The following is a 25,403-nucleotide window of genomic DNA, read 5'->3' on the forward strand; positions in this document are numbered from 1 at the left end:
AACAAGATCTCTTTGCCAAGGTAACCCCTTGGCAATTTGAATGGCATGATTCTACTTGAAATTTATTGGTTCAGTACTTAGGGCTCCAAAATCTCCTCCTTATTGTCTCTTTATTGTACCTTTGATAACAGCCATGTGAAATGTCTCTTTTCTCATAATTGTTATTCATACTTTGCATAGGTTTCATAATATCAATTTATATTCCTACACCATCAGTAAAAATTTCATACCTACATAGCATGAAAATGTTATCCTTTCAATGTCGAATGATCTTGCCCTCAAGCGAAAGATATTTGAACTTGACCTTGTACATTTATTTTGCGTTTTAAAGGTTTGACACCCTTCCCTACTAAGAAGTTTAAAACCCTTGTTAATGCCACTAATAATGAGGATAAGAGTACTCAAAAAGTTATATATCTTCTATAGGTGCACCCAAGCAATCAAGTTGCAACCACATAGGTCATAGTCTATACTTGAGGCATATAATTCATTGTGGCCTCGACTCTCTTGGCCACAGAGGTTTTAGTCACACCCACATTCTCCTCGTGCACAAACATTTTAACACTCAGCACCTTTTAACATGACATTTTTCTACAATACATGCCTCCCGTTCACCGCTCATTCAAGTACGCAATCCTCTAGGAAACCCTTGGGAGATGCACCTTCAACAATGTAAGTGTACCATGTCAATTCAAAATAAGGGGTATTATATTTTTGTAAAATTTCTGAAAACTTGCAAGAACGGGTTTTTTTTTTTTTACAACAAAAGCCCACAAGTTTCTTGAGAAGAAGAGGTCATTTTATTACCTGAAAGCATATAAGTAGAGGAAACGCCCTTGATATAGATGATTTTCTATAGAGGAAGACAAAAGGTACATGCATAGTGGACACATCAAGATGACTGCAAATCAGAAGTTGGCCACATCCATAAACTTGACACTTACCATTGTGTGAGATATGGTTGGGAGGCCATGTCATGACCATGGGCCAAGCAATGGAGAGGGCTTGTTGGCACTAAAGAATATGCTGAACGGATGGAGCTAACTAAAGCAGTCAAACAAATGGCACGCTGGCAAAAACCTGCCTAAAGGTGAAGCTGGTTAGAACGAGTAAAGACGCCGCATCAACTATTATAACAAGTAATATAAATTTTAATAGACTTACAACCATATGTATTTGAAGCAATTCAAAACATTTTAAATGCATTTGAAGCGTGACTGTTGGCAATGAGGTCAGCTGAGGCTACCTTAAGGTGGCTGAGCACCAAGCAAACAAAGATGACAAATTAAGACACATCCCTCCTCACTTTCATGCTGGCCATAATCGCCCAAGATCAAATGCCATTGACATGGCCGAGTGGTTTCACTGTCCTCCTGACAAATCAGCCCTCTGCTTATAGACATTGGCACATGTGTACTTTGCCAATGGTCAAAATCTGATCCCCTGGCAAACTGAGTGCATGTCAAAGAGAGCTTTTTGTTTATATTCGATCCAGCAAGTGTGCCGTGCCTTGTAGCTTCCGGTACTACATTCTACTTGATGTTCTTTCCTAGGTTAACATATCATTTCTTGCCAAACATATTAGCAGTACTGTTGTTGAACTGTCGCTTCCCGGCAATGAGCAGGGCACCAAGAATCTATTGCACAACAATCTGAACAAAAAGCAAAATTACTGCGCAAGATCCCACCAGTCAATTTACAAATATTCTCTTCTCAGAATCATGAATTCAATTCCAAGCAGTAGCTAATAACAAGGTTTTGAACATAAACTATTGGTCCTTGCAGAGCTCCTTGCAGAGTCTGCCACATAACAAGAATTGTGCTTTTGCTGAGCTCAAGGCAGCAGAGCCTTCAACGTACCAAAATTTGTGAGCAATTTTTTCTGTTAAAAAATCATGGTTCTTCAAAGCAATGAATGTTGGCAGTCGAGTTAACACGACTCGATGCTGAATTGTTTAGAAATGAGCATTGGAGATGCAGCACTCCCTTATCATATGCAACAAACACAATAAAACCCTCCTCTCTTCTATTTTGGAGATTTTTAAGCCTGTTGTACCTGGATATTTATGTGCGACAAGATCGACATTCGGAGGCTCCTCCGCAATCTGCTGAAGATATTCTTCTTTAAAATTCACACTGTACAGAAAAAACTCTTCACCCACCACTTTGATACCATACAGCACTTTAACATCAAGGGTTCCCTGGTTTCTTGCAAAATTCTCCTGGCATGCCGCAAGGAGTGATGCTACCATTTGGATATCCCCTTGCTTGTATCTACATTCGAGCCGGTGCTTACTGTGCTGTAGAATCCAAACAAGCTCTCCAGATCTCCTCCTGCCCTCCCTATCTGATAACATTATATACTGCTCACTGCCGATTCGAAGCGCAAGCCTTGAGAATCGCCCATATAAATGAACACCACCATCATCAAGCCTGCATTCTTTGATTATACAATCAGCAAGATCCTGAGCATAGAGATCAAGCCTGTTAACTGAATCTATCATGCTCACGGTCACATCCTGAATCCGCCTAAGAAAGACTCTCTGAGTCTTTGAGAGGTCCCTATGATCTTGTGGCACGAAGGTAAGTATTTCAGCTATTCCAAAGTTTTCCAATTCCAAATGCTTCAAGTTTTCCGGAACTGTTTGGATCAAAGGTGCTGGAAAAATCTCGGCCGGATCATTCGTACCTATTAGCCGTATTCGGAGCATTGTCTCCTCTCTTTGGCCAAATGCCTGGCTTTGCATCTTCAAAGCTAAAACATCCTGCCAAGCTCAACCAGCCAGATACTACACTTACATCCATGAATCAAAAATCCAAAACGAAGAGAATGCATTCACTAAAACATACAATGTCCAAAACCTCAAACCAGAAGAAGAAGGAAAAACGGCATCATTTTTTCCCTCTCCTTTGGATGATCACTCAAGGTTGTGCTATCTCCTCTCCATCTGCCTCTCAGTTCCAGAAAGATGAACTATTCAAGCAGAAACCAGGCATTGCTGTGAACCACAGCAATATTGAAACTGACTCTAGGTATATACTGGCAAATTAATGAAATAACGCATCCATTAAACTTTTATACTGTACTCTCACGCCATTCAAGCTATCTGCTCACAAACAATAGCTCACTCATGTGAGCTTATAACTGCAAACAGAACAGAATCACTTAGCAAACAAAGCCTCTTTCCAGTTTAGAACACTGTAAAGCAGATAAATTGAGCTTAGTACACAAAGTAGCACAAACACAGCTTAGTGATAATGTATTGTAAGACTAACCGCCATTTTGTTGCGAATTCAGCACAAATTGAATGATATTCCTTGCACAACTAGCCTGAACTGCATTATTTGTCCTTACAAAGCTACCAAAAACACATGACTGAAGAGCTTCACATCCACATAACATCGGTGATAATAATGCCTCTGGTCCAACTACCACTTTGCAAAACAGAAAGAGAATTGAAAGTATATCACCATGATCAATTTCTTTAAACTTAATTTTAAGACCGTCTGTTTTCACAAAGTGGCCAAAAAAGGCCTACGATATGAATGTAGGCTATAGAGATGCCAATCACTGACAATTGAAGCCAGCATAAAGATCTAGGAAACTCCATGCACAAATCTCCGTTCTAAAGAAGTACAGGTAGCCCAAGATTTGGAAGACCAAAGATCAAATAACAAAGGAGGGACTGAACCTAAGATTGGCTCGCTGCTGCTGCACGCTCCCCCTCCCCCCCCCCCCCCCCCCCCCTCTCTCTCGCCCTCGCGCTGCCTCCAGCCCCCTCAGTGCTGCCCCCTCGCCCACGCGCTGCCCTCCTCGCCCTCGCGCTGCCTCCTTCGCCCAGCCCTGCCCGCCACCCTCGCCCTCTGCTGCCAGCCGCCCGCGCCCCTAGCTGCCCCCAAGCCCGCCGCTGCCCCCCTTTCCCTGGCCGCTTCTCTCCCCCCCGGCCCCCCCGCAGCCTTTTGAACTCTCGCTCGCCGCTTTTTCCGTCCCCCCCCCCCCCCGTCCTCTTCGTTCCCAAAGGTCTTCTGCACCTGGCTCTGCAACATTTCTTCTTCGGACAAGTGCTTGGAGTGCTCGGTTGCAGATTTTCCTCACCGTCCGCTTCTTCGACTCAGCAGTAGACACAAATGGAGGCTCCAGCTCCGCCACAGAGGGACTCACCTGAAGCCCCCTCGCCCGACCCCGCTGAGCCCACCATTCGACTTGCTCTTTCGCCGACAGAGCAAGCGAGCCTTGCCGCAGAGGTAGAGCGCTTGCAGGCGACTTCTGTCATCTGCAAGGTTCTCGGCACCCGTCCTAGCAGAGGAGAGCTGCGAGACCTTCTCCAAGCCCGCCTTCTCGCAGAGGTGGGCAAGATCTTGGATGTCCAGATTCTCGGACGGGGGTACTACCAAATCGAGTTCGAGACTTCCGAGATGGCCTCCAAGGTCATAGCTATGAGTCCACTGGCCATCCGAGCATCACGCGCCCACTTTCGACACTGGCGACATGGTTTGGACTCGACCTCGGATGTGCTAGTAGAGGAGGTAGACATCCCCATCTCAGTCTGCTTTCCGGGTTTACGGAGGGAGTACCTTCCACTTCTCTCCAGGATTGGCTCCACCATCGGGACTGTCCTGGAGTCACCTCGTACGGCAGCATCAATAGCTGCCAAGGCAGCTGGTATCCCTTCAGTTCAAGTTTTGGTCAGAGATACCCACACGCTCCCGAAGGTCATCCTTCTGCCTCGGGTGAGTGGGGGTTGGTTTAGACAGAGTGTGGAGTACTTGGGTCTCCCGAACCAGTGCTTCATTTGCAGACAGATGGGCCACCTAGCGAAGGCCTGTCCACGGAGGAGGCCACGACCTGCACCTCAGCCTCAGCCACAGCCTGCCAAGGCTGGGCCGCAGCCACAGCCAGCGGCACAGCGCACAGATTCAGAGCCACCCTCCGAGCCTTGGGCTCCAGCGGAGGAGGGGTGGCAGCAGGCCCGTGGCCGTCGACGCCAGGGGCCACAGCGACAGCCTGGCACTCAGAGTGGCCCTCAAGTGCCTACTCAGCAGCAGTGGGTTCCCACGGGGAACCGCTTTGGTCCTCTTGAGCAGGAGGAGCCCCCTACGCCAGCCTCCACCTCAGCTTCACCCTCGCCAGCCGCCCCACCTTCAGATTTCCCCTCCTCCTCCACATCCCCTCCCCCGCCCTCTGCTCCCGCTTACTCCCCTCCTCGCCCACCTGTCTCTGTCGCCCCACCCCGCTTCTCTTCTCCTCCACCCCCCCCCCCCCCCCAAGCTCCTTTTCCTCCTCCTCCTGCTCCAGTACCACAATCGACTCAGGAGACTGGTCCCTCGTCGGCGGCTAGGAGATCTCTTGGCAGCGCCTTTGCCACGAGTCGCCTAGCGAGAGAGGGTCAGCCCTCCTTGCGGCCCCCTCTGCAGATTCAGACATCTTCCCTTGCAGCTATCCCTCGTGGTCTGACGAGCATTGGCCTCCGACGCCGCTGGGATTTCTTCGACTACGGGTTCACTCGCTTCCTCGGTGATTCCGTAGCAGACCACGAGGCAGCCTGCTTCACGATCCACGCTTTGTTCCTCGCCGCTAGGGGAACAAAGGCCTTGGACTCAGCAGTTGGTTTCTCCTTCCCCCTCTGTGGTAGGATCGAGACAAAGTGGTCCCTAGACTCAGTGGTGGGATGGTTGCATACACAGGTTCTCGAGTTTTCTCACCACATGAGAGAACTTGGAGTTACAGATTTGCTGCAGACTTTGTGGCCACTGGCCAAGTTTGCGGTGACACCCCCAGACTCAGCAGGATGTAGGCACATTGTGGTGTACTTTTTTGCTGATACGCAATGTTTGCCTTGCTATGTATACATTCATGAGGACTCCTAGACAGAGGAGGTTGCTTTACGCACGGCTCGCTCTGCTTGGGCTTGGGCCAGGCACTCACTGCAGTCTCGCCTATCTAGAGGACGCTCGGATGCGGATTACTCCCCATCCAAGCCGGACTCGAAGATAGCCCGTCTTGCTGCTACGGTAGCATCTGTTCTCTCTCGCTCCCTATGAGGATCGTCTCGTGGAACGTGCAAGGACTAGGTGGGCCCCAGTTTCAACGACAGCCGGGCCGATTGCGTCAAGAGCTTCAGCGTTGCCTTGTGGGAGGAGAGATTGATTTCCTTATGCTTCAGGAGCACCATTTGTCTGAGAGCCGCATTCGGCGATGTGGTCAGATTTTGCGTGGACGGTATGATACCTTTTGGTCAGCTGCTTTTGGACCTGGAGGCATCCAGGGTGGGGTATGCATGACTATTGCGGACTCATTGCAGCAGGCCATCGTGGGCAGAGGGATTATTGTGCCAGGCAGGGCTCAGTGGATTACTATGCAGCTTCAGGGTGGCCTTGCGGGCTTCCTGAACATCTATGCGCCCAATGTGGCGAGTGCTCGTGCAGAGTTTTGGTCACAGATTGTCGAGTCTTTGCCACAGGTTGACCATTGGTGTGTAGGAGGGGACTTCAACATGTTGGAGGACCCTTCTGACAGGATCGGAGGCAGCCATGCTACTATGCATGGAGTCGAGTTAGCAGCTTGGGAGAGGTTGTGTATGACTTTGAGGGTCTCGGATAAATGGCAGCATTCTGGCTTTGTGAGGCCTCCAGAGAGTCTTGCCTTCTCTAGATCGGACCGCAGAGTGGGAGGAGTGAATCTATCGCGGATAGATCGCTTCTACACTAGTGACCACTTCAGTGACTTGGGGGGCTCACTGGGCATCCTGGCAGGGACATCCTTCTCGGACCATGCACCAGTGATCCTCACATTGGCAGACAGGCAAAGGAGTGGAAGCACGATGCTTCGCATCCCAGAGCGGGTCTTGTTGGACTCAGCACTCAGAGAGAGGGTAGAGGCTCTCTGGACAGAGGGCATGGACAGCCAGGCTCTACCTGCAGACAGAGTGGCCTTAGGCCTAGCTCAGCTTAGCCACTTTTTTCTCCAGGAGTCTCTGGCTCGACGGGCTGCAGCGAGAGAGGAGGAGCAGCGTCTCAGACGAGCCATTGCTTCACTACAGAGGATGCAGGAGCAGCATCCAGACAGTCCATGGTTGGAGGAGCAGTTACAGCAGGCTCGACAGGAGCTTGCTTGCACAGAGGAGAGGCGCCATGAGTTTGCCTTTCACCGACAGGCAGCTCAGTGGACTCAGGTGGGTGACAGAGTGACAGGTGCTTTTTTTGAGACAGTGGGACCTCGGCACTCGCATGCCAAGGTCAATCAGTTGAGGAGACCCGATGGGTCAGTTGTTTGTGAGCCCGAGGATATGCGTGCAGTTGCTACTGACTTTTACTGTCGACTGAGCCCCAGTCAGAGAGACAGGATGCATGCAGGGAGCAGATTTGGGCACAGATGCCTTATCTTGTTACTGAGGAGATGCGCCAGAGGCTAGAGATACCTCTTCAGCTTGAGGAGCTGCACACGGCTCTTAGGGCCCTCCCTCGTGGTAGCTGTCCAGGTGAGGATGGGCTGACTCCCAGTTTCTTCTTGGAGTACTGGGACCTGCTTGGCCCAGATCTTTGTAGTGCCTTTCAGTACATTCTGCACACAGGAGTGATGCCGGATAGCATGAGTGAGGGCCTGATTTACCTCATTCCAAAGGAGGGTGGCTCCTTGGATGAGATTCGATAGTGGCGCCCCATCACCATCCTAAACTCAGCCTACAAAATTCTTGCCAAGGCTCTGAGTTTGAGGATTCAGCCACTTTTGGAGAGCCTTATACATGGGACTCAGACAGGTTTTGTCAAGGAACGCAGTATCCTTGACAACATCTTCACCTTCTGGGAGGCTTCTGCCCTGGCACGACTCCGTGGGGAGGACCTTGTGATTCTTCTTCTCGATTTTGAGAAGGCATACGACAGAGTTGACTGGGACTTTCTAGAGGGCACACTACGCAGGATGGGCTTCTCAGATGCTTGGATCAGAGGGGTGTCAGCTTTGTACAGACAGGCTCACAGTCAGGTGCTTTTGGCAGGTGGTAGAGGTGAGCGCTTCATGCTCACACGATCGGTTAGACAGGGTTGTCCTCTTGCCCCCTTTCTCTTTCTGTTCTATGCGGAGACGATGAGCAAATTTTTGGTGTCACAGCAGGTTGGTCTGAGGGGCTTAGCACTCCCTATACGGGGAGATGAGCTTCTGGACGCTGAGTTTGCCAACGACTCGGACTTGTACTTAGAGGGCCAGGAGGCCAATTCACACAGATGTGAGCAGGCTTTGGAGACCTTCTGCTGTGCATCGGGCGCACTGATCAACTGGAGAAAGACAGTGGCTTTCTCGGTTGGCAGTGCTCCTGTGCCAGATTGGATGCCAGGAGAGGGTTTCAGGTGGATTCCTCCAGGGATTGATCAACTGATCAACTGGAGAAAGACAGTGGCTTTCTCGGTTGGCAGTGCTCCTGTGCCAGATTGGATGCCAGGAGAGGGTTTCAGGTGGATTCCTCCAAGGACTGCAGTTCGGTACTTGGGTTGTCAGGTTGGTTTGGACTTGTCCCTCGAGTCCTCTTCTCCTGTCCATCAGGATAAAGCTGTTACGTTGGAGCTCAGCACGACTTTCACTGGCTGGTAGAGTAGTAGTTGCCAACCAGGTGTTGTTGGCGACTATGTGGTACATCACTTCTTGCTGGATCTTCTCGAGTTCTTGTATCAGCCAGGTAGAGAGGCTGATCAGGAACTTCCTTTGGTCAGGTCGCGACACTCAGATTGCCCGAGCCAAGGTGGATTGGTCGGTCATCACACTTCCTTGTTCTCAGGGAGGGCTTGGGATCATTGATCCAGCACAGCAGAGCAGAGCCCTTCTTGGGAAGTTCGTCGTCAGAGGACTTCTTCCAGGCGAGGAGCCCTGGAAGGAGTTCTTGCTGCAGAGGCTTCGTGCCAGGGTGCCTCAATCAGGAGGCCCTTGGCAACCTTCGACCAGATGGATCTTTACAGAGCTGCGCCGAGTTGGTTTGAGCAGGAGACTGGAGGACCGATTTGCTGTGAGTTTGCTTCGATCTTGAGAGCTCTTACGGCGTGGCCTAGAGCAAAGACCGCCGACGTGCACAGAGGAGCGCCTACGGCAGCCCCTCGTCTGGAACCCCATGGTTAGCACTCAGAGAGGCCACTTGGTTGGGAGTCCGCCTCATGTTTCTTGGGGTCCCATGGCAGCTGGTCCAGCGCGCTCTCTAGGTGACTAGCTAGAGTTCACAGGTTTGTCGGAGGAGGTGCAGGCTGTCCAGCTACAGGGCATGAGAGGGGTGCAGAGCATGTGTCAGGACATCTCAGAGTCAGTTCCAGCTGAGTGGCTCACGCCTCTCGAGCCAGTAGCACCCCGGTGGATGGGAGCCTTCACACGACTGGAGGTTCTCATTTCAGTCAGGGCTTGCTCAGAGACTGTCCCAGCCCTATTCTTCGAGCTTCAGGGTGGGGGACGATTACAGCCAGTTGCAGTAGAGGCCCCGCAAGTAGCAGAGTGCTGTTTCCAGAGGATCCGAGTTGTGGGCATCTGTGGGAGGACTTGCGTCATAGACCCTGTCCCAGTAGCTCTTGAGACAGGACACTGGAGGCTATGGGCTTGGGAGTGCTGTCCACTGGCACGAGTACAGTGGGATCCTGGTGAGTGGCTATGGAGGGACCCCTTCTCTTCTGCAGACCGCCCAGGAGTCCCCTTCTTTCAGTACACTGTTCGGCTTGGACGTCATATACTTGCAGCACAGAGAGGCCCGCCCCACTGCAGCACGTCATTGGTAGGAGGAGGGCCTCACAGTCGAGTTCTTGGCAGCTTTTTGGCAGAGGCTGTGGGACTCCAGACAGCCGAGGCGAGTCACCTTGTTTCAGTGCCTGGTCGCACATAGAGCCACAGCAGTAGGGAGCTGGCTTGTGCATAGTGGTCTATCGGCCACATGTGCATCTTGTGACCATTTGGTGGAGAGTCAGCGTCACTGTCTTTGGGACTGTCCCTCGGCCCAGCAGGTGTGGCTATGAGTTCTTCGGCTGATGCCTGCTCTCTCCACGGCTCGACCGTACACTTGGGGGGCAGCGGCTTGGTCCACCCTCACGGGCCCGGTACTTCAATTTGAGCTATCTTCCACCAGTAGGATGATAGTGATACAGGGGGGGCGACCTACACTTCAGCCTGCTACAGAGCTTACTCCACTGGAGTGATGCAGTGAGAGAGAGGAGTGTTGGGAGCTCATCAGTGGCCTGACACTTTGGTTCAGCTGGCGGGCCCGTTGTTTCCGCATCTTTGAGGCTCGCCCTGTGCCACCAGCAGAGATTGTTCGTGACTTTTGGCTAGAGCTGATCCATACTCTCAGAGGACAGCTTGAGGGACTACAGGGCAGCTCCGACCGCATGCGGGAGCGCCGCGAGGCTTTCCTTCGACTCTGGCGCCCTGGGCCTTTCTACACCATAGTCCAGGGGGTGCTCAGATGGCACTACTGTCCACCTGTGTGGCTTTTCCCTCCTCCCATCTCTTGATTTAGCCCCATTGTATATATGCTGTTTTTTCATTGGGAGAGTCTCCCCATCATGCTTGTTGTAGCCCTCTCTTGCAGATGTGGTTGTAGCCCTATGGGCAGTTTTCATTAACTAATAGAAGGATCTTTTTCTCGGAAAAAAAAAAAAGAAGTACAGGTGATGTTCAAGGTAGTTGAGCTCAACGTAATTGATGCTGCTAGTCGCCAAATAACCTACGTAGTGTCATGTGTGCATTGCACTCGAGCCACGTGGACAAGCTACTGCTACAGGTCATCATCAGTCATAGTTAGTATAGCTTAGGATTTAGCGTGGCACTTTGTGAGCCTCCAGAAGGACATGCATAATCAGGCAAATCATTAGGTTTATTACTACTTAATTGAATAGAACTTGTATCCTTTCCTAAGTATTCTTATAATTTCTATTCTCAAAATTGTTTTCCTCTTTGAATTCTAGATATGTAGAATAGTGCATTTAGGATGGCCACCGATGAGTAGTTGCAGGTTAAAGTGGATCCACGCAGTGGGTTAAAACATTGCTAATACACACTCCCACCAAGATAATTTGAAAGGACACCTGTGACATGAGGCTCATGCGTGTCAAGGTCATACTTACACATAGAAAGGATCGATGCCTTGGAGTGTGGGTTAGATCATCCAAAAAAGACAATTACAATCAATAAGATGGCATGATCATGAAAGATTGTCTGACAATGTGCACATACATGTGGTCTTATTGCATTGAATATGCTCATCTCCATAAGCACCTTGGATTGATGTCACAAAGTGATGACGTGGCGGATAGCAGAAACCCTAATTTCTGCTAGAAACCCTAAAATTCTTGCAAACCCTAATTTTTGCCAAAAACCCTAATTTCCGGAAATCGCGGAGGCGGAATATTAAAAAAAGGGGAAATTTTGAGCAACGCAAATCTCAGCTTTTCGCTTTGATTTGGGAGAAAGAAAGAGAAAAAGAGAACTTGCTTTTTACTGACTCTCATTGAGAGAGAGAGAATCTGCTTTTGCTTTGAAGCTTTTGGGGCTCTGTTTTTGGGCATCCCTTGTAACCTTTAAATTAGTGGTGAGGCTCAGAGCATCTGGACGCAGAGTCTGAGAGTGAAACCCTAACCGCTCTCTTGTACTTTGATGATTGATTAATATAAAAAGAAATACTGAAAGGGGCGCCAATCTTTGGGGCCAATATCTCTAGGCACGGAACTCCGCCGAGCCAGTGCAAATCTATTGTGATCTGTGAATTGTTTTGAAGTGGTTATTTGGTGCTGTCGCGGTTGATTCTTGACTTGGAGTGTCCAAGTCTGTTACAGTGGTATCAGAGCACAGCCGATTTCTCTTCTACGGGAAATCCGATCCCCGAATTTTTTTTTCCGCGGCACCTATGGCTTCAGGCAATGATCAGTCGACTCCCTCTGCATTTGGAGATGCAGGCAGGGATCACAAGGAAGATTCCGGCAGAGAGTACGGCCCGCCTTGGCCTACTTAGGCGGAGCGGCGAGAGATGGAGTGTCGCCAGTTGATCGGCGATGCAACAAAGATGATGCTCAATTTTGCCAAGGACCCGAAGATGGCAAAATATATGAACCAGACCTCTTTGGAGGAGGTACAGATGGAGTGGCAGAGAACCACAACACCACTCCCGAAACCCGCTCTCAAGAAACCTTTTGCCTCCAAGAAATATATGGAGAAGGAACTGGAGAACGTGGTTGATGCACGGATTGCTTAGCTTTTCGACGTGAAAAAGAAAGACAAAAAGCACGGCAAAAAGCAGAAGAAAGGTACTGACTTCTCGGGATATTTGGGTCATCGGTCGACATTTGACAAGGCAAAGAAACAGAAGAAGCGTGTTCGATTTGAAGGAGTACCCAGTTCTTCTTCTTCTTCTTCTTCTTCTTCTTCTTCTTCTTCTTCTTCTTCTTCTTCTTCTTCTGACAGTTCTTCTAGCTCTTCAGATTCGAGCGAAGAAGACAGAAAAGGTAAAAAGCGAAGCAAGAAACAAAGCTTCGGAAAGGGCAAGAAGAAGGCTACATCTCGCCCAGAGACTGACAGTTCTTCTGAGGACTCGTCTACAGACAGCTCAGATTCCGATGACGGAAAGTTTTATGCGAACAAGAAGAATTTTTACAAAGCCAACCAGTATGACTTTCTCGAAGAAAAAAGCAAGAAAGTCCGAGATTTTAAGGAAGGTGGCCACTCGATCAAGTTTGATACTTTTCAGGATACTCAGATGCTTCGAAGGCTATCTTTTATTCAGCAGTTTGACATCGCTTTCGTGGAAGGACGCTATTCAGAGCACTCCAAGATTCAGAGAGCTACCTCTTACCTTAAGGGGAATGCTCGTACTTGGTGGTCCACGCTTCTTTTAACAAGAGTGCGCCAGTTAAATGGCTGAAATTTAAGAAGCTTTTTATTTCTTCTTGGTTGACGCAAGAATATGAACGAGATGTACGAGCTGCTTGGAACCATCTTCGGATGACCAAGAAAGATACAATCAATGCTTATTGTGAAAGATTCTGGAACTCTTTTCTACCCGCCTCTTCATTCAAGAAGATCTCGTTCAGAGAACAGATTGAGCGGTTTACCTTGGGTCTACCTACAGAGATCCGAGATCACTGCTTGGAACAGAAGTCAGCTTCTATTCAGGAGTTGATGAGTCATGCGAAGCGGGGCTTTGCCATTCACTCTGGCAGTCTGACCTACCCCACAGATGAGGCCATGACACAACGAGCCGAACAGACTTCTGGGAATGAAAGTAGAATGAAAAAGAGCAACCCAGAGAAAAAAAAGGATGCACGACCCCAGCTTACTCCTGAGGAGAGAGCTCGCTTCATCAGAGAGGGGAAGTGCTTTGGATGCGGGGAACATGGACATATCTCCGCGAAGTGCCCTGATAAGGCACAGAAAGAACAGAATGATAAAGACGACAACAGGTCTGAGAGTTCGAGAGCAGCTGAGGAATGTGGCAGAAAAGGCAGATAGAAAAGCAGAACTGGTACCACATGGCGTGGGACCTGCACCGAATCTAATGAATGAAAGTACAAACTTTGCTGCTTTCGGGAAAAAGTGAAGGATCAGGAAGCTCTTTTGAAGGACCCAAGGCCAACTTCTTTTCACTTGGAATTGGCGGCTCGATTTGGAACTACGCCCGACAGACTGACGCCACAGGCGGAGGTAGTTCGACTGGCACCCGGATGGGATGTTGCCATTACACCGAGCATTGGCAAACTTTGTTTGCAATGATAGGGGTGTTCAGGGCACGCAAGTGACGTTCTACTCGAGATCCCTTGGTACCACAAGAACTACGCCGTGGTTGACTACCGGGCCGAGAAAGCGACTTTGATAAATGAAGGGCTTGAGATTGTACTTGATGAACTTCAGTTTTCTTACTCATTCTTTTGGGAGAACTGAACGATGGATAAAGGTTGAATATGTTTTGACCTGAAGAAAAGAACGCCAAGATTTTTTCTCCACGCTCATGCCGATTGCTTTTGAGAGGGCCTGAAGATCATACCATTGATCTGATATCTGGAAGCACGCCACCGAATCGGCCACCTTATCGTGTGAGCCGAGTACAGAATGAAAAGATTATGAACCCAGTGAAAGACCTCTTGGAAAAGGGTATTGTCCAGCCTAGTACTTCACCGTATTGCTCTCCAGTGTTGTTGGTTTTGAAGAAAGACGGATCTTGGAGAATGTGCATCGATTATAGCACTCTCAACGAAATCACCATCAAGAACAGATTTCCGATTCCTAGGATCGATGATATACTCGACAAGTTACAGGGATCCTCGTGCTTTAGCAGGATTGACTTGAAGAGTGGATATCATCAGATCAGGATAGCGCCAGGAGATGTCTACAAGACAGTTTTTCGGACAACTTTTGGGTTATTTGAGTTTTTGGTGATGCCTTTTGGCTTAACCAATGCTCCTGCGACATTTAACCGGATGATGGATAGGATTTTTCGAGAGTACAGGCTATTTGTTGGCACTTTCTTTGACGACATCATTGTTTTCTCCAAGAATGAGGCAGAACACAAAGATCATCTGCTTCAAGTCTTTCAGGCATTACGAGATCACACATTAGTGATTAATGCTAAGAAAAGTGAATTTTTCCTACCAGAGATACATTTTTTGGGACACATTGTGTCAACAGCAGGAGTGCAAATGAACCCGGCCAAGATAGAGACTATCCGTGATTGGCCCGATTTGAGGAATGTCCATGAAGTTAGAAGCTTCTTGGGACTGTGTTCGTACTACAGGAGGTTCATACGAAAGTTTGCAGAGGTTGCTTCCCCTTTGCATACCTTGACACAGAAAGGAGTACCTTTTTCGTGGGGACCCACAAAGGTGACTGCCTTTCGGACATTGAAAGACAAATTGACTACAGGACCAGATTTGACTTTGCCGGACTTGCAGAAGTCATTTGAAGTATTTTGTGATGCTTGTGGTCGTAGTCTGGGTGCGGTCTTGATGCAAGAAGGCCATGTCATAGCTTACGAGAGCCGTTTGTTCTCTAGGCCGGAGATGACAGCACAGATCTATGGGAAAGAGCTTTTGGCGGATATCCACGCTCTTACTCAGTGGCGGCATTACCTACTCGGAGCGGATTTTACTGTCTTTACAGACCATCAGAGTTTGCGCTACTTCTTGTCACAGAAGCAGCTTTCGGAAAAGCAGATGCGGTGGGTGAACATCTTGTCACAGTTCCACTTCCAGATTGTCCATGTGCAGGGACAGAAGAATGTGGTGGCAGATGCTTTGTCTCGAAAACCGTTGGTTCTGGCTATTTCCGCGATACATCATAGGAGCTTCGAGGATATGGTCGATCAGTATGCCACAGATACAGATTTTGCAGATATTTTCACACGATACGAGATGGGGAGACAGTAGCAGGATACTCCCTTCGGGAAGGCTACTTGATGAAAAAGACTATGTTGTGCGTTACACAGCCGTTGAGGGAAAAGGTTATGACTGAATGCCACTGTCCACCTTTTACAGGTCACCACGGCATTGCTACCACCATGAAAGGGGTAGAGAGATATTTCTTTTGGCGGAGACTCAAGAAGGATGTGGAAGAGTTTGTGCGCAGTTGCTTGGTATGCCAGAGGTCAAGTTTGACAGGCATAAGGCAAAGGGATTGTTACAGCCTTTACCCATACCCACCCACCCCTGGGAAAGTATTGCAATGGATTTCATTTTTGATCTCCCAAGAACACAGAATGATCACGATGATTTTTCAATTACATGGCACGTATGAGACGATTGTCTCCGACAGAGACCCCAGATTTATGAGTTTGTTTTGGAAGGCAATTTGGGAGAACATTGGCACGCGGTTGCAGTTCTCGTCATCGTTCCACTTGCAGTCTGACGGGCAATTTGAGATTGCCAATTCAGTGATTTTAGATTTATTGAAGTCTTGTATCTCGGATCATAAGACTCAATGGGAAAAGAACTTACCTTTGGTGGAATTTGCCTATAATAACACGATACACTCTTCGACGGGGAAGACGCCATGTGAGATTGTTGAAAGTGTTGCGAAGGTTCCATCCTTCTTGAGCACGAAAGATTAGATATTTGAAGCGGATGAATATTCGCGAGACTTGGGTACGACTTTTGCCAAGGTTCGCGAGACTTTGCAGAAGTCTCAAGAACGACAGAAAAAGGCAGCGGATCGCCATCGTCACGACTGGAAACTGAAGGAGGATGATTGGGTGCTCTTACTTTTGAGAAGGCACGCCTAAGAAAGAAAAAGGGAAAGGAGAGGCTTTTTCCAAAGCTTAGTATGTGATACTACGGACCTTTCCAGATTATTGACAAGATAAATGATGTCTCCTTCCGATTGAAACTGCCATATACTTGGAGGTCTGATCCAAAAGCAAAGCCAAAAGCTGCCAACTTTGCGTAAATCACGTTGGTGTCCGTACAGCAGGCCACGTGTCAACCCGCCACGTCAACAAATCAGGGTTAGGGTTTCGGGCAGAATTAGGGTTTTCAATTTTAGGGTTAGGGTTTCGGGCAGAATTAGCATTTCTGATTTTAGGGTTAAGCTTTCAGCAGAATTACTGTTTCGACACGTCAGCAGTTTGTTACAGCATTTGTAGTTTCATCCCTTAGCTTAGCAGATCCTTCCCATCCCGTAGCAGATCCTCGCCACATCGGCCAAGCAGAACCCAGATCAGTCTAGCGTTTTCAGTTTCAGCCAGATCAGCCTAGAGTCTTGCAGACCCAGCCAAGACAGCCTGGCGTTTTTGTATTTCAGCATTAGTGCGACTCGGCGGTTGCAGATCCAAGCCGCAATGCCGTAGCAGTAGCAGATTCCTAGCAAGAAGTCTAGCGTTTTCAGTTTTCAGCCTTTACGTCGTCGTCGTCGTCGTCGTCGTCGTTGCAGATCTCTATCTTAACGACTCTTCGTCGCCATCGTTGTAGATCCCGGACTTCACGACAACACAATCGTCGTCATCGTCATAGTCTCCATCGTCGTCGTCGACATAGTCGTCATCAAGTACCATAGCATCTCAGCACTTAGTCATTGTAGTAGCATTTGTGCAAGAATAAAGAAAGTACTTGCTCTGGCAACAGCGCAAGGGGGCCCTTGAGGGTTGGGACCCGACATCCCCGTGTCGTCTCTCTTCTCTCTCTTGTGTCTCTCTCTCTCTCTCTTTCAGTTCGACCAAAATGTCCATAAGCACTCACCACTGTACAAACTTCTCGGAGGTTAGACCTTTTCTTAGTAGATCAGCAAGGTCATCATCTATGTGAATCTCTTGATGAACTCAAGCATGTGTGCTTGCAGCTCTTGGCGCTAGTGCTTTTGAAACCAATTGCTTTTGAGTTTGACTGCTTTTCATGTAACTGCTTTTCAAGGCCAAGGGCCTTTAAATATGTGCAGAGGGCTCATTCTCTGGCATGCTTCAGTGTGAAGGTGCAGGGATTAGAGTGCCCGCATTGTACTCAGTTGAAGCAACATAAAGAAATAGCGAAAGGGGCGCCCAGGGGCCAAGGTTTGGAGCCAATACTCTCTGGGTGGAATTCCGCCACTCCATGTTGCGTGTGCTCTCTCTCTCTTTCAATTCAATTGTTATTGAAGTGCTAATTGTTTGTTCAGTCTGTTCTTTTCCATTGGCACGTAGTGCCCGTCTCGTGACAGCCCGACCGAGGGGCGTAAAGATAAAAAGGGGTTAGCACTTCAAAATCCTAACCCTACCAACTTGCAAAGCATGGCCGAGGGGCCTAAACCCTAAAAAGTCCCCAACAGGAAAAAACCTACGCAACACTGATGACGTGGCAAGCTGTACGAACAATCCCGTAATTTCCACTAACAGCTTGTACGAAATTCAAGATTTTACGCTGACAACTTTTGGGCGTCAGATTTTGGACCTGATACTTCTGGATGAAGTTGCTTTTCATGTAACTACTTTAAGATAGGCCAAGGGCCTTTAAATATGTTGTGTGTGTTCTCTGTCCTATTTTAGCCATTTTTCACTTATTATTAATAAGTGACTTTGTTGGGAAACTGGGCAGGGCAATTTGACCAAGCAGGTATATAAGAAAAGCTAGCACTAGCATTTTCTGGCAGAAGAGGCAGCAGACCACAGTTGAAGTGCACCTTCTCAGCAAGATGGCTAGAGGACCTAGTGTTTTCAAGCCACCAAAGACAGCCAGTGTTTTTCACCAAGTGCAGATCAGCCCCAGTGTTTTGCCACTTGCAGATCAGCCTGGCGTTTGCAATTTTCCTAGAGTTTTTTGCAACAGATACAGATTCAGCCCTAGCGTTTTTGGACCAGCATTTCAGCCTAGCGTTTTGCAGATTTCCGGTGTCATAACCATTTTCTGCATCAGCGTTTTCAGTTTTCAGCGTATAGACTCCGCACCGCAGCCCCCAAACCTCGCAGATCTCACCTTCCCGCAGCAGATCCTCGCCGCACGGTTAGATCAGCCAAAGTTTACAGATTCAGCCTGCTAGTCGCAGATTTCAGCATCTGCGTTTTCAGCTCATCGTTGTCGCATCGTTGTCATCACCGTCGTCACCGACATAGAGTCAAAATTCAGCAGATACAAGGTTTGCAGATTTCAGCCATTAGCGTTTTCAGATTTCAGCCCGTCTCGTCGTCGTCCTCATTGTCGTCGACATCGTCGGCAAGTTGATTGCATTGTAGAGATTTGTGCAATCAATAGTAGACCGCTCTCGCCATAGAGAGTGGGGCCTTCGGAGGAGGGTTTGACAACATTCTAGTGTCGTCTTCTTCTCTCTCTATCTCTCAGTCCAGCAACTTCATTCACACTGCACAATGTTTATCCACTTTGTTTGTGATCACTTGCACTCTCCTACTAAAGGAACATAAGGCTCTCCCTTCCGTAAGTAAAAGGAACCCTTGAGCACAGTTCGGAGCACTCATCTTGAGCAAAGTTCAACATTCACTTCCGCTGCACCTTACAAAACTCCTATGCATGTCCTACAAAAGGGGATAACCCTCTCAAGCAACCTCCTGCTAAGAAAGCTAAAACCGCGGTGGAAATTGTTCTGGACACCTATGGCATCTCTCTTGATGGTTCCAAATAATTATGCAGAGCATACGGGAAGCTTAATGGCTTCAAGTCATTTAACTTCTTCGACCCAAGAGCTAGTGAAAATTTTATTCATCTAGAATTCTTAAAGAAAATGGACTTTTAGTATGATTAGTTTACTAGAGAACTTAAAGCCGAGCTCACCACAAGGCAAACGAGGGAATGGCGATGAGAGTCATGGGTTGCCGAAGGTCCGGGTTGCAGCAGAGAGGCTAGCAGCAACAGATCCGAGCCAGTTCCAGCAAGGGAAAGGGCTGAAATCTGAAAACGCTGGGCTGAATTGCTGATATAGGCAATTGCTCGCGGTGGAGTGCCAAAATGCAAGGCTTGTAGTTGTTGCAAAAACCTTGGGCTGATCTGCAAGCTGATGCAAAAACGCTGGCTAATCTTTAGCGCTCCCAAGTTATGAGAAAACGTCGAGGAAGCTACTCCTTTTATAGGACTTTTGACCAGGATGGGAAATTTAGGTTAGGTCAGAAAAAATGTGCAAATGTGCGCACACGGACGATACCTCACTGCTTGGTGAACCATTTGATGAACCGATTGGACCGACACGTTCCTCTTACCTAGATCTACATGCTCGTCATGTCAGATGCCCACTGAAGTGTAACAAGTTATAACATCTATCAAAACGCTTGTACAATCCATTTATGCAAGAGGGTTCCAAAATTGGAACCTAATCTAATGGACTCGTCCGGACATGTAGGCTCACAAAATTGCCGGTACTAATCCTCCTGGGATTCTAGACACTCCTATCTAGGCATAGGTGCAAAATTGGCTCTGGAAGTGGATGAAGCATGTCCACATGGCACATAGAACCATGTGCACATGACATCCTTAAGGTGAGATGCGGGCACCGAGCTCCATACAAGCCATAATATGATCTCGAATGATTGGCCTTCTAGATGATGTCCTCTCCCCACTTGATGTAGAAATGTCCAAAAGACAGGGATGGTGATGATATATCTACTTGCAACATTGGACTGCCTCCTACATCAACGATTCCCTTGTTGGTTACTCACCCTTTGTTGCCCCCAATTCGGAAGGTGTGAACCAAACTGCAAACCGGATGGATGCTCGTAGAGCGAATGGCTGGATATTCAAATGTCGATGCCCACGAAGGTTACCGGCCAAACTATGTTGCTCCTACGTGGGAAGATTGGTGAGAGCAATGCCGAATGGGAGATGAAGATGGTTATGTCCTTTGAAATGCCCACGAACCATGGCAGCCTCTGTCTGCTATCTCATGAAACCGCCAAACAACTCAAAGATAGAGGCTCCTCTTGGGGCTTCGATTAGATTGCATTTTAATCTTTCATCACACCCCAGCTTGCAATAGTTTGGAGTGAACACACAACAAGACATATAAATCCCTCATACAAGAAGCTCATCAAGAACTTCACGTGCTTTCGAAAATCACCACAACTCAGAAATACATATCCAAGAGAACATCTCTCATGCCCACATCCACATCTCAGATACTGCACATGTAGCTCTTCAAGCACCTGTAGTGCTTTCATAAGCACATTACAAACACACAATGCCATAAACTAAAATATGCTCAAAACCAGTCTACAAAGAATATTTGAAAATCCGTGTGAAATTGGAAAAACTTACCTATGCAAAGTTGTAGATCTCGTCAAAACAGGTGAGCAACCAGGCCACAAGCTCAGATCTGCATTTTCCAAGGAGATATTTATTTTGCAAAGAGTGCTGCCACGCTCACACAATTTTCAGCTCATATTCGCCTACACACTCTCAACAACTAAGCTTCCATAAAAGAAAAGATCTCTTTGCTCATGAATTCTCTTTGATTTGGGCTCTCAAGCTCCAATTCCATTCCCACTAAGCTCCTAAGCTCTGTCGAATCCGTCTCCCTGCTCAAGCTGACACTCCGACTTTGATACCACTTGTCGGCACCATATGCGGAGCATGCATGGAGAAAGAGAGAGAGAGAGAGAGAGAGAGAGAGAGAGAGAGAGAGAGAGAGAGAGAGAGAGAGAGAGAGAGAGACTATATAGGCAGAGCACAGCCTACAAACTTGCAATTCACTATAGTACAAAGCTCGTTGTTGCTCAATTTAGAGATAATGAATAATAGAACGGTTAGTGTAATTAGTAGTTGGATGGTCGATCAGACACTGGCCAACCAAGCACTTGGCCATTAGACGCAACAACTTCTTTGTTGGGTTTAAAGGCCAATTTCCTGGCTGGTCTGTGTCAAGCCACCAAACATTTGACTAACCAGTCACTAACATTACACACTACAGTGAGGTGCAGGTTGGCTGTGCTTGAGCCCAACATCAGTGTCGATCTTCTCTCTCTCTTGCTCTCCGCGTACGCCCTTCGCGTGCCAACAAGGAGTATCAGGGCTACAAAAACGGAATCGGAGCTTGAGCGCTCAATTTAAAGAGAATTCACCAGCAGAAAGCAGCGTGCTCTTGTGGAAGCTCAAATTTTGATGATTTGCTAAAAAGCACCTGCCATGTCAGCAGCATCCTTACAGCCACGCCATCCTCTGTATGTACTGCCACGTCAGTGCTATCTATTTGTCCATACAGTGTCCCTGCGGTACATGTCAACGCTCCTCCTGCCACAGCATCAGGCTGCGACATAACCCCCTTGTAAAAGAACAGTAACCATCCTTCATTATCAAGAAAGCCCCTGTTAGGCAGCCAGCCAAGCCTAAGCAGACATGTATGGGTGGCCACCCCTTAACAAAGGTCTTGTGTGAATATTGTCTCCTAGATATACCATTATGCAAGAAAAATCCGATACAATTCACCAATATTGTAGCAAAAATATGTAAACCACAAGCAGTAAAGTGTTTTAGATATGAAGTAAAACAATAATTCCAACAGCTACTGTTTCGGGACTAATTTAATAGACCCTCCTTCTAAAACGCAGGTACTGGCTGTCTCCCTCATAAAGAGCACTGGATCTGATCACCACTATATGAGCTGCAAAAGTGGCTCAATCGTGGGCTGATAAAACATCACAGAGTTGATTTTTACTAGTTATCCAATCAACAGATGGTACCTAACTCTTTTGATCCCATCAAAGCATGCTTAATGAAATCCCTTATTCACGAAAGCCATCTGTTGGGCTCTATGTCCAAGTTTTGAGAATTGCGTCTTGTAATTGCAGATGAGCTGAGATTTGGCCTTGCATAGACTGTTAACATCTTCACAAGTGAAGGGTCTCACATCAATCTACTCAACTGGAGTTTAACATTCACCCTTTGAGTCAGTCACTTGTCCCCAAACTTCATGAATTGCCATGGTCCTCCATGACAGACAGAATGAACATGGCAAAGTGATACCATGCAGTGTGAAGATCCATTAAGCAGAGGGGAACCCCCTCTTCCACCATAGTCTTGGAGATGTCATGCAACAAGCAAAACAACAAACTCTTCCCGGGAAGAAGAAGTTCATCAACGGGCAACCAAGGAAAAGAGACAACCCTAGAGGATTATGATCTGACAGTTGCAAGCCGTAATCAACCCACATTTTACAGATAGATGCATCACACACACAAACACAAATAAATGCACAGATGTTGTGATTTATATCATCTTCTTTGGGAAGATTTACTGCATTAGTCACAAGCACACCCGTGCGCACCCAGGAACACAACCCATCATAATGTAGCCCCCTTTTAGCTCACGTCTAGCATGCATATAGATAATGTGTGCAGAATTACGCAGATACACTGGAGCACGATGGTAAAAATGAGTGCAATCATGGAGACCCTTAGTGTTGAAGGGTACAACAGCGCCACAAAAGTGAACAACAGCCAAAAATTCAGAGCGGGGAAGAAAAACGACTCACTTAGATTAGAGGGAGAGCCATGGCAAGCTTGGAAGCCGAGCTGGCCAGAATGAGCGCTTCATTATTTGAAGAGGGAGGCCTCAACTATATATCAAACGTGCGATAGGGGAGAGAAGTCTAAGACTTTGAGCTTTCGAATTTTGGCTGCATTCAGATCTTCAGACAATTCCAAAGAAGGTTTCGAACTCTCAACTTGCAAGACTTAAAAATTCAGGTATAAAGCAAGTTTGTCAAACCACGTGGGGATCTAATTGGATGGGAGAACTTTCAACGACTTGAGGTCGCTGTGCTGTGGTCAAGTGGTGCACGTTCACATGCTAAGGCAATATATAGAGTCGTTTTTTACCATTTTTTCGTTTTCTTCGCAATCATTTGCAAAGTTTATATTGCTCCAAATTACAATTAAAACTTATTATCACATGGTGAAAAGTCCCAACGGCCTACATAAGAGGAAGAGAAAGAGCCTCTGATGAATCAAATGTTAACTATCTCTCATAGGCCACCCTACCTACCTCTCCTTTATGTGCCATAAGGTCCAACCATGGGATCAATGATCCCTATTAAACAATGAGTGCATCGGGTGATCGAGGCCATCAAATTAAAACTAACCTCAAGATATTGTGCCTAGTTTCGGGATCTAAAGCTTTATGTGCATTCCTTATTTTTCAACACTGGGACAATTATTTTTGGGCCTAGTTTGTATATCTAGCCACATTGAGATCTCAAGATTACGTTAGATTCCTCATTAAAAGAGGAATTAATTAATACAAAAATTAATATTTTTTTGAATTTATATTAGTGCTCTATTTGAAACAAGTGATACAATCACTAGGCTTTCTTTTTTATATGCAATTTTTCAAGCCCCCTTTCATATGCTTTGTGTAATGAGATCAACTTATATAATTTGCCATATATAACGTTAACTCAAGGATATAAACACAAAAAATGATAGGCAATTTTTAGATTCTAGCAGTCAAATGACATGAGGTTTTTTTTAAGCACTTGTTTTGATAGGCAAAATAGCCCTTGACAAAAAAAATAGATGTCATTTTTAGGCCTTGATTTGAGTCTAGATCCCACTTTAAAAGCTCTACATCTATAAGCTTTAAAAAAGAAAACATAAGCACAAAGAATTGAATTAAAATAGCACCCCTATGCTCTACCTCCCTAAGCTTTAGAGCCCTATGCTCTATATCCCACTTAAAAAAATTTACATCTTTAAATTATAGAGCCCCATTTACAAATTTAAAACTCTAGATCTCTAAACTGTAAATCCCACTTTAAAAGCTCTAAAGTTATAAGTTCTAAAACTGTAACGCTTGGGGGTGACCCTCCCTTTACATGTGAGTCCATGTAATCTTTTCACTTTCTTTAATTCAAATTTTTACCTTTTTTTTATAAAAAAAGTCTTCATTGGAGACTTTACTTTAAAAGTTACCGCATCTTAAGTTCTAAACTTAGCTTTAAAATCTCTGAAAATAAAAATAAAACATCTCTAAAGATTAAGGCTCCAAAGGATAGATCCTTTACTTAAAGTTTGAACTAGCAAAAATGACAACTTTAGTCTTTTGCCTCAAGTTTCAACCGGTGAAAGAACTTCTTAAAATGAAAAGATGGTTGAAAGAACTTCTCAAGTGAAAAGGTTACTCTTGGGATTTTTGGAGCCACCCAATACCTTCAAAGCTTTCAACTTTGCTTTCAAAAGATACCCAAAATCTTTTCCTTGGTAAATTAGCATTCGTTTCATATCACAAAACTCAAGACATGTCCACCGTTAGATTTATACACTCTTCATTTAAGTGGGTGTCCACTATCTTATTTCAACTAGTCAACATTTTTGGCCTATCAAAAAATGTAATAAAATACAACTCAACCTCTTTTCTATTTTAGTCAGCAAAAAGAGAAGGTATTTCTATAGCCTTTGCCCTTTGGATAGGCTTTGGGGAGGTCACTTAATAAAAATATAACCTATCACGTGAGTTTAACAGAAGGGTATTTAAAGCTCTTGAAACTTACAGAAATATATATACAGAAGGGCATTATTTTTCAAATTTATAAAAAACTTACAGATTCTAAAAGAAAAGGGTATATTATATTCTTAACAAAATTCATAGATAAGGGGTTTTACAAACATGTCTTGAAAGCACGTGATATGGTAGTTTTACACATAGTGAACCCTCTGAGGGATAGGCCAAAAAGTCAAATTTGAAAGCTTTTAAGAGTTTAGAGACGCTCAAGACTGAGTGCATACTAGTACACTTTTCAACAAATCACAACAATAAACATAAGCAAGATTCTAAGCATATTCCAAATTTTTGTCCCTCTTTAAGGAGTGAGTACATCCACCTTGTGGAAGAGCACCTTTAATGCCCCTTTAATCTACCTTTTGGGGGGAGTACCTTGAATGGCTCCTTTAATACACCTTTTGGGGAAGTACCATTATTGGCCCCTTTACCTTACACCCTCTTTATCATTATGAGATGAGATCATATACCAATCTAGCTATCTTTCTTTAAGAGGCATACAT

The 25,403-nt window shown here is 46.5% G+C and overlaps 1 protein-coding gene across 9 annotated transcripts; it reads right to left on the reverse strand.

The window, feature by feature from the left end:
• Window positions 1-1,112: 1,112 nt before the first annotated feature.
• Window positions 1,113-23,030, reverse strand: LOC147442807 (uncharacterized). 9 transcript variants are annotated; one of them, XM_086528834.1, is made up of 5 exons: window positions 22,877-22,965; window positions 21,527-21,710; window positions 20,665-20,722; window positions 2,851-2,974; window positions 1,654-2,765 (listed from the first exon to the last, which is right to left on the reverse strand). In XM_086528834.1, the coding sequence occupies exon 5, from the start codon at window positions 2,745-2,747 to the stop codon at window positions 1,956-1,958; it is 792 nt and encodes a 263-aa protein (XP_086384960.1). In that variant the 5' UTR covers window positions 2,748-2,765; window positions 2,851-2,974; window positions 20,665-20,722; window positions 21,527-21,710; window positions 22,877-22,965; the 3' UTR covers window positions 1,654-1,955. The 9 variants fall into 9 exon arrangements, with proteins under 9 accessions (XP_086384966.1, XP_086384960.1, XP_086384959.1 ...); XM_086528833.1 differs by lacking the exon at window positions 2,851-2,974 and having other exon boundaries at window positions 21,527-21,667; window positions 22,877-23,014; XM_086528835.1 differs by lacking the exon at window positions 2,851-2,974 and having other exon boundaries at window positions 21,531-21,710.
• Between the last annotated feature and the right edge of the window lie 2,373 nt (window positions 23,031-25,403).

Source organism: Adiantum capillus-veneris, chromosome 14 (genome assembly GCF_014529385.1).
Source record: "Adiantum capillus-veneris isolate H3 chromosome 14, ASM1452938v2, whole genome shotgun sequence".
Classification (NCBI taxonomy): domain Eukaryota; kingdom Viridiplantae; phylum Streptophyta; class Polypodiopsida; order Polypodiales; family Pteridaceae; genus Adiantum; species Adiantum capillus-veneris.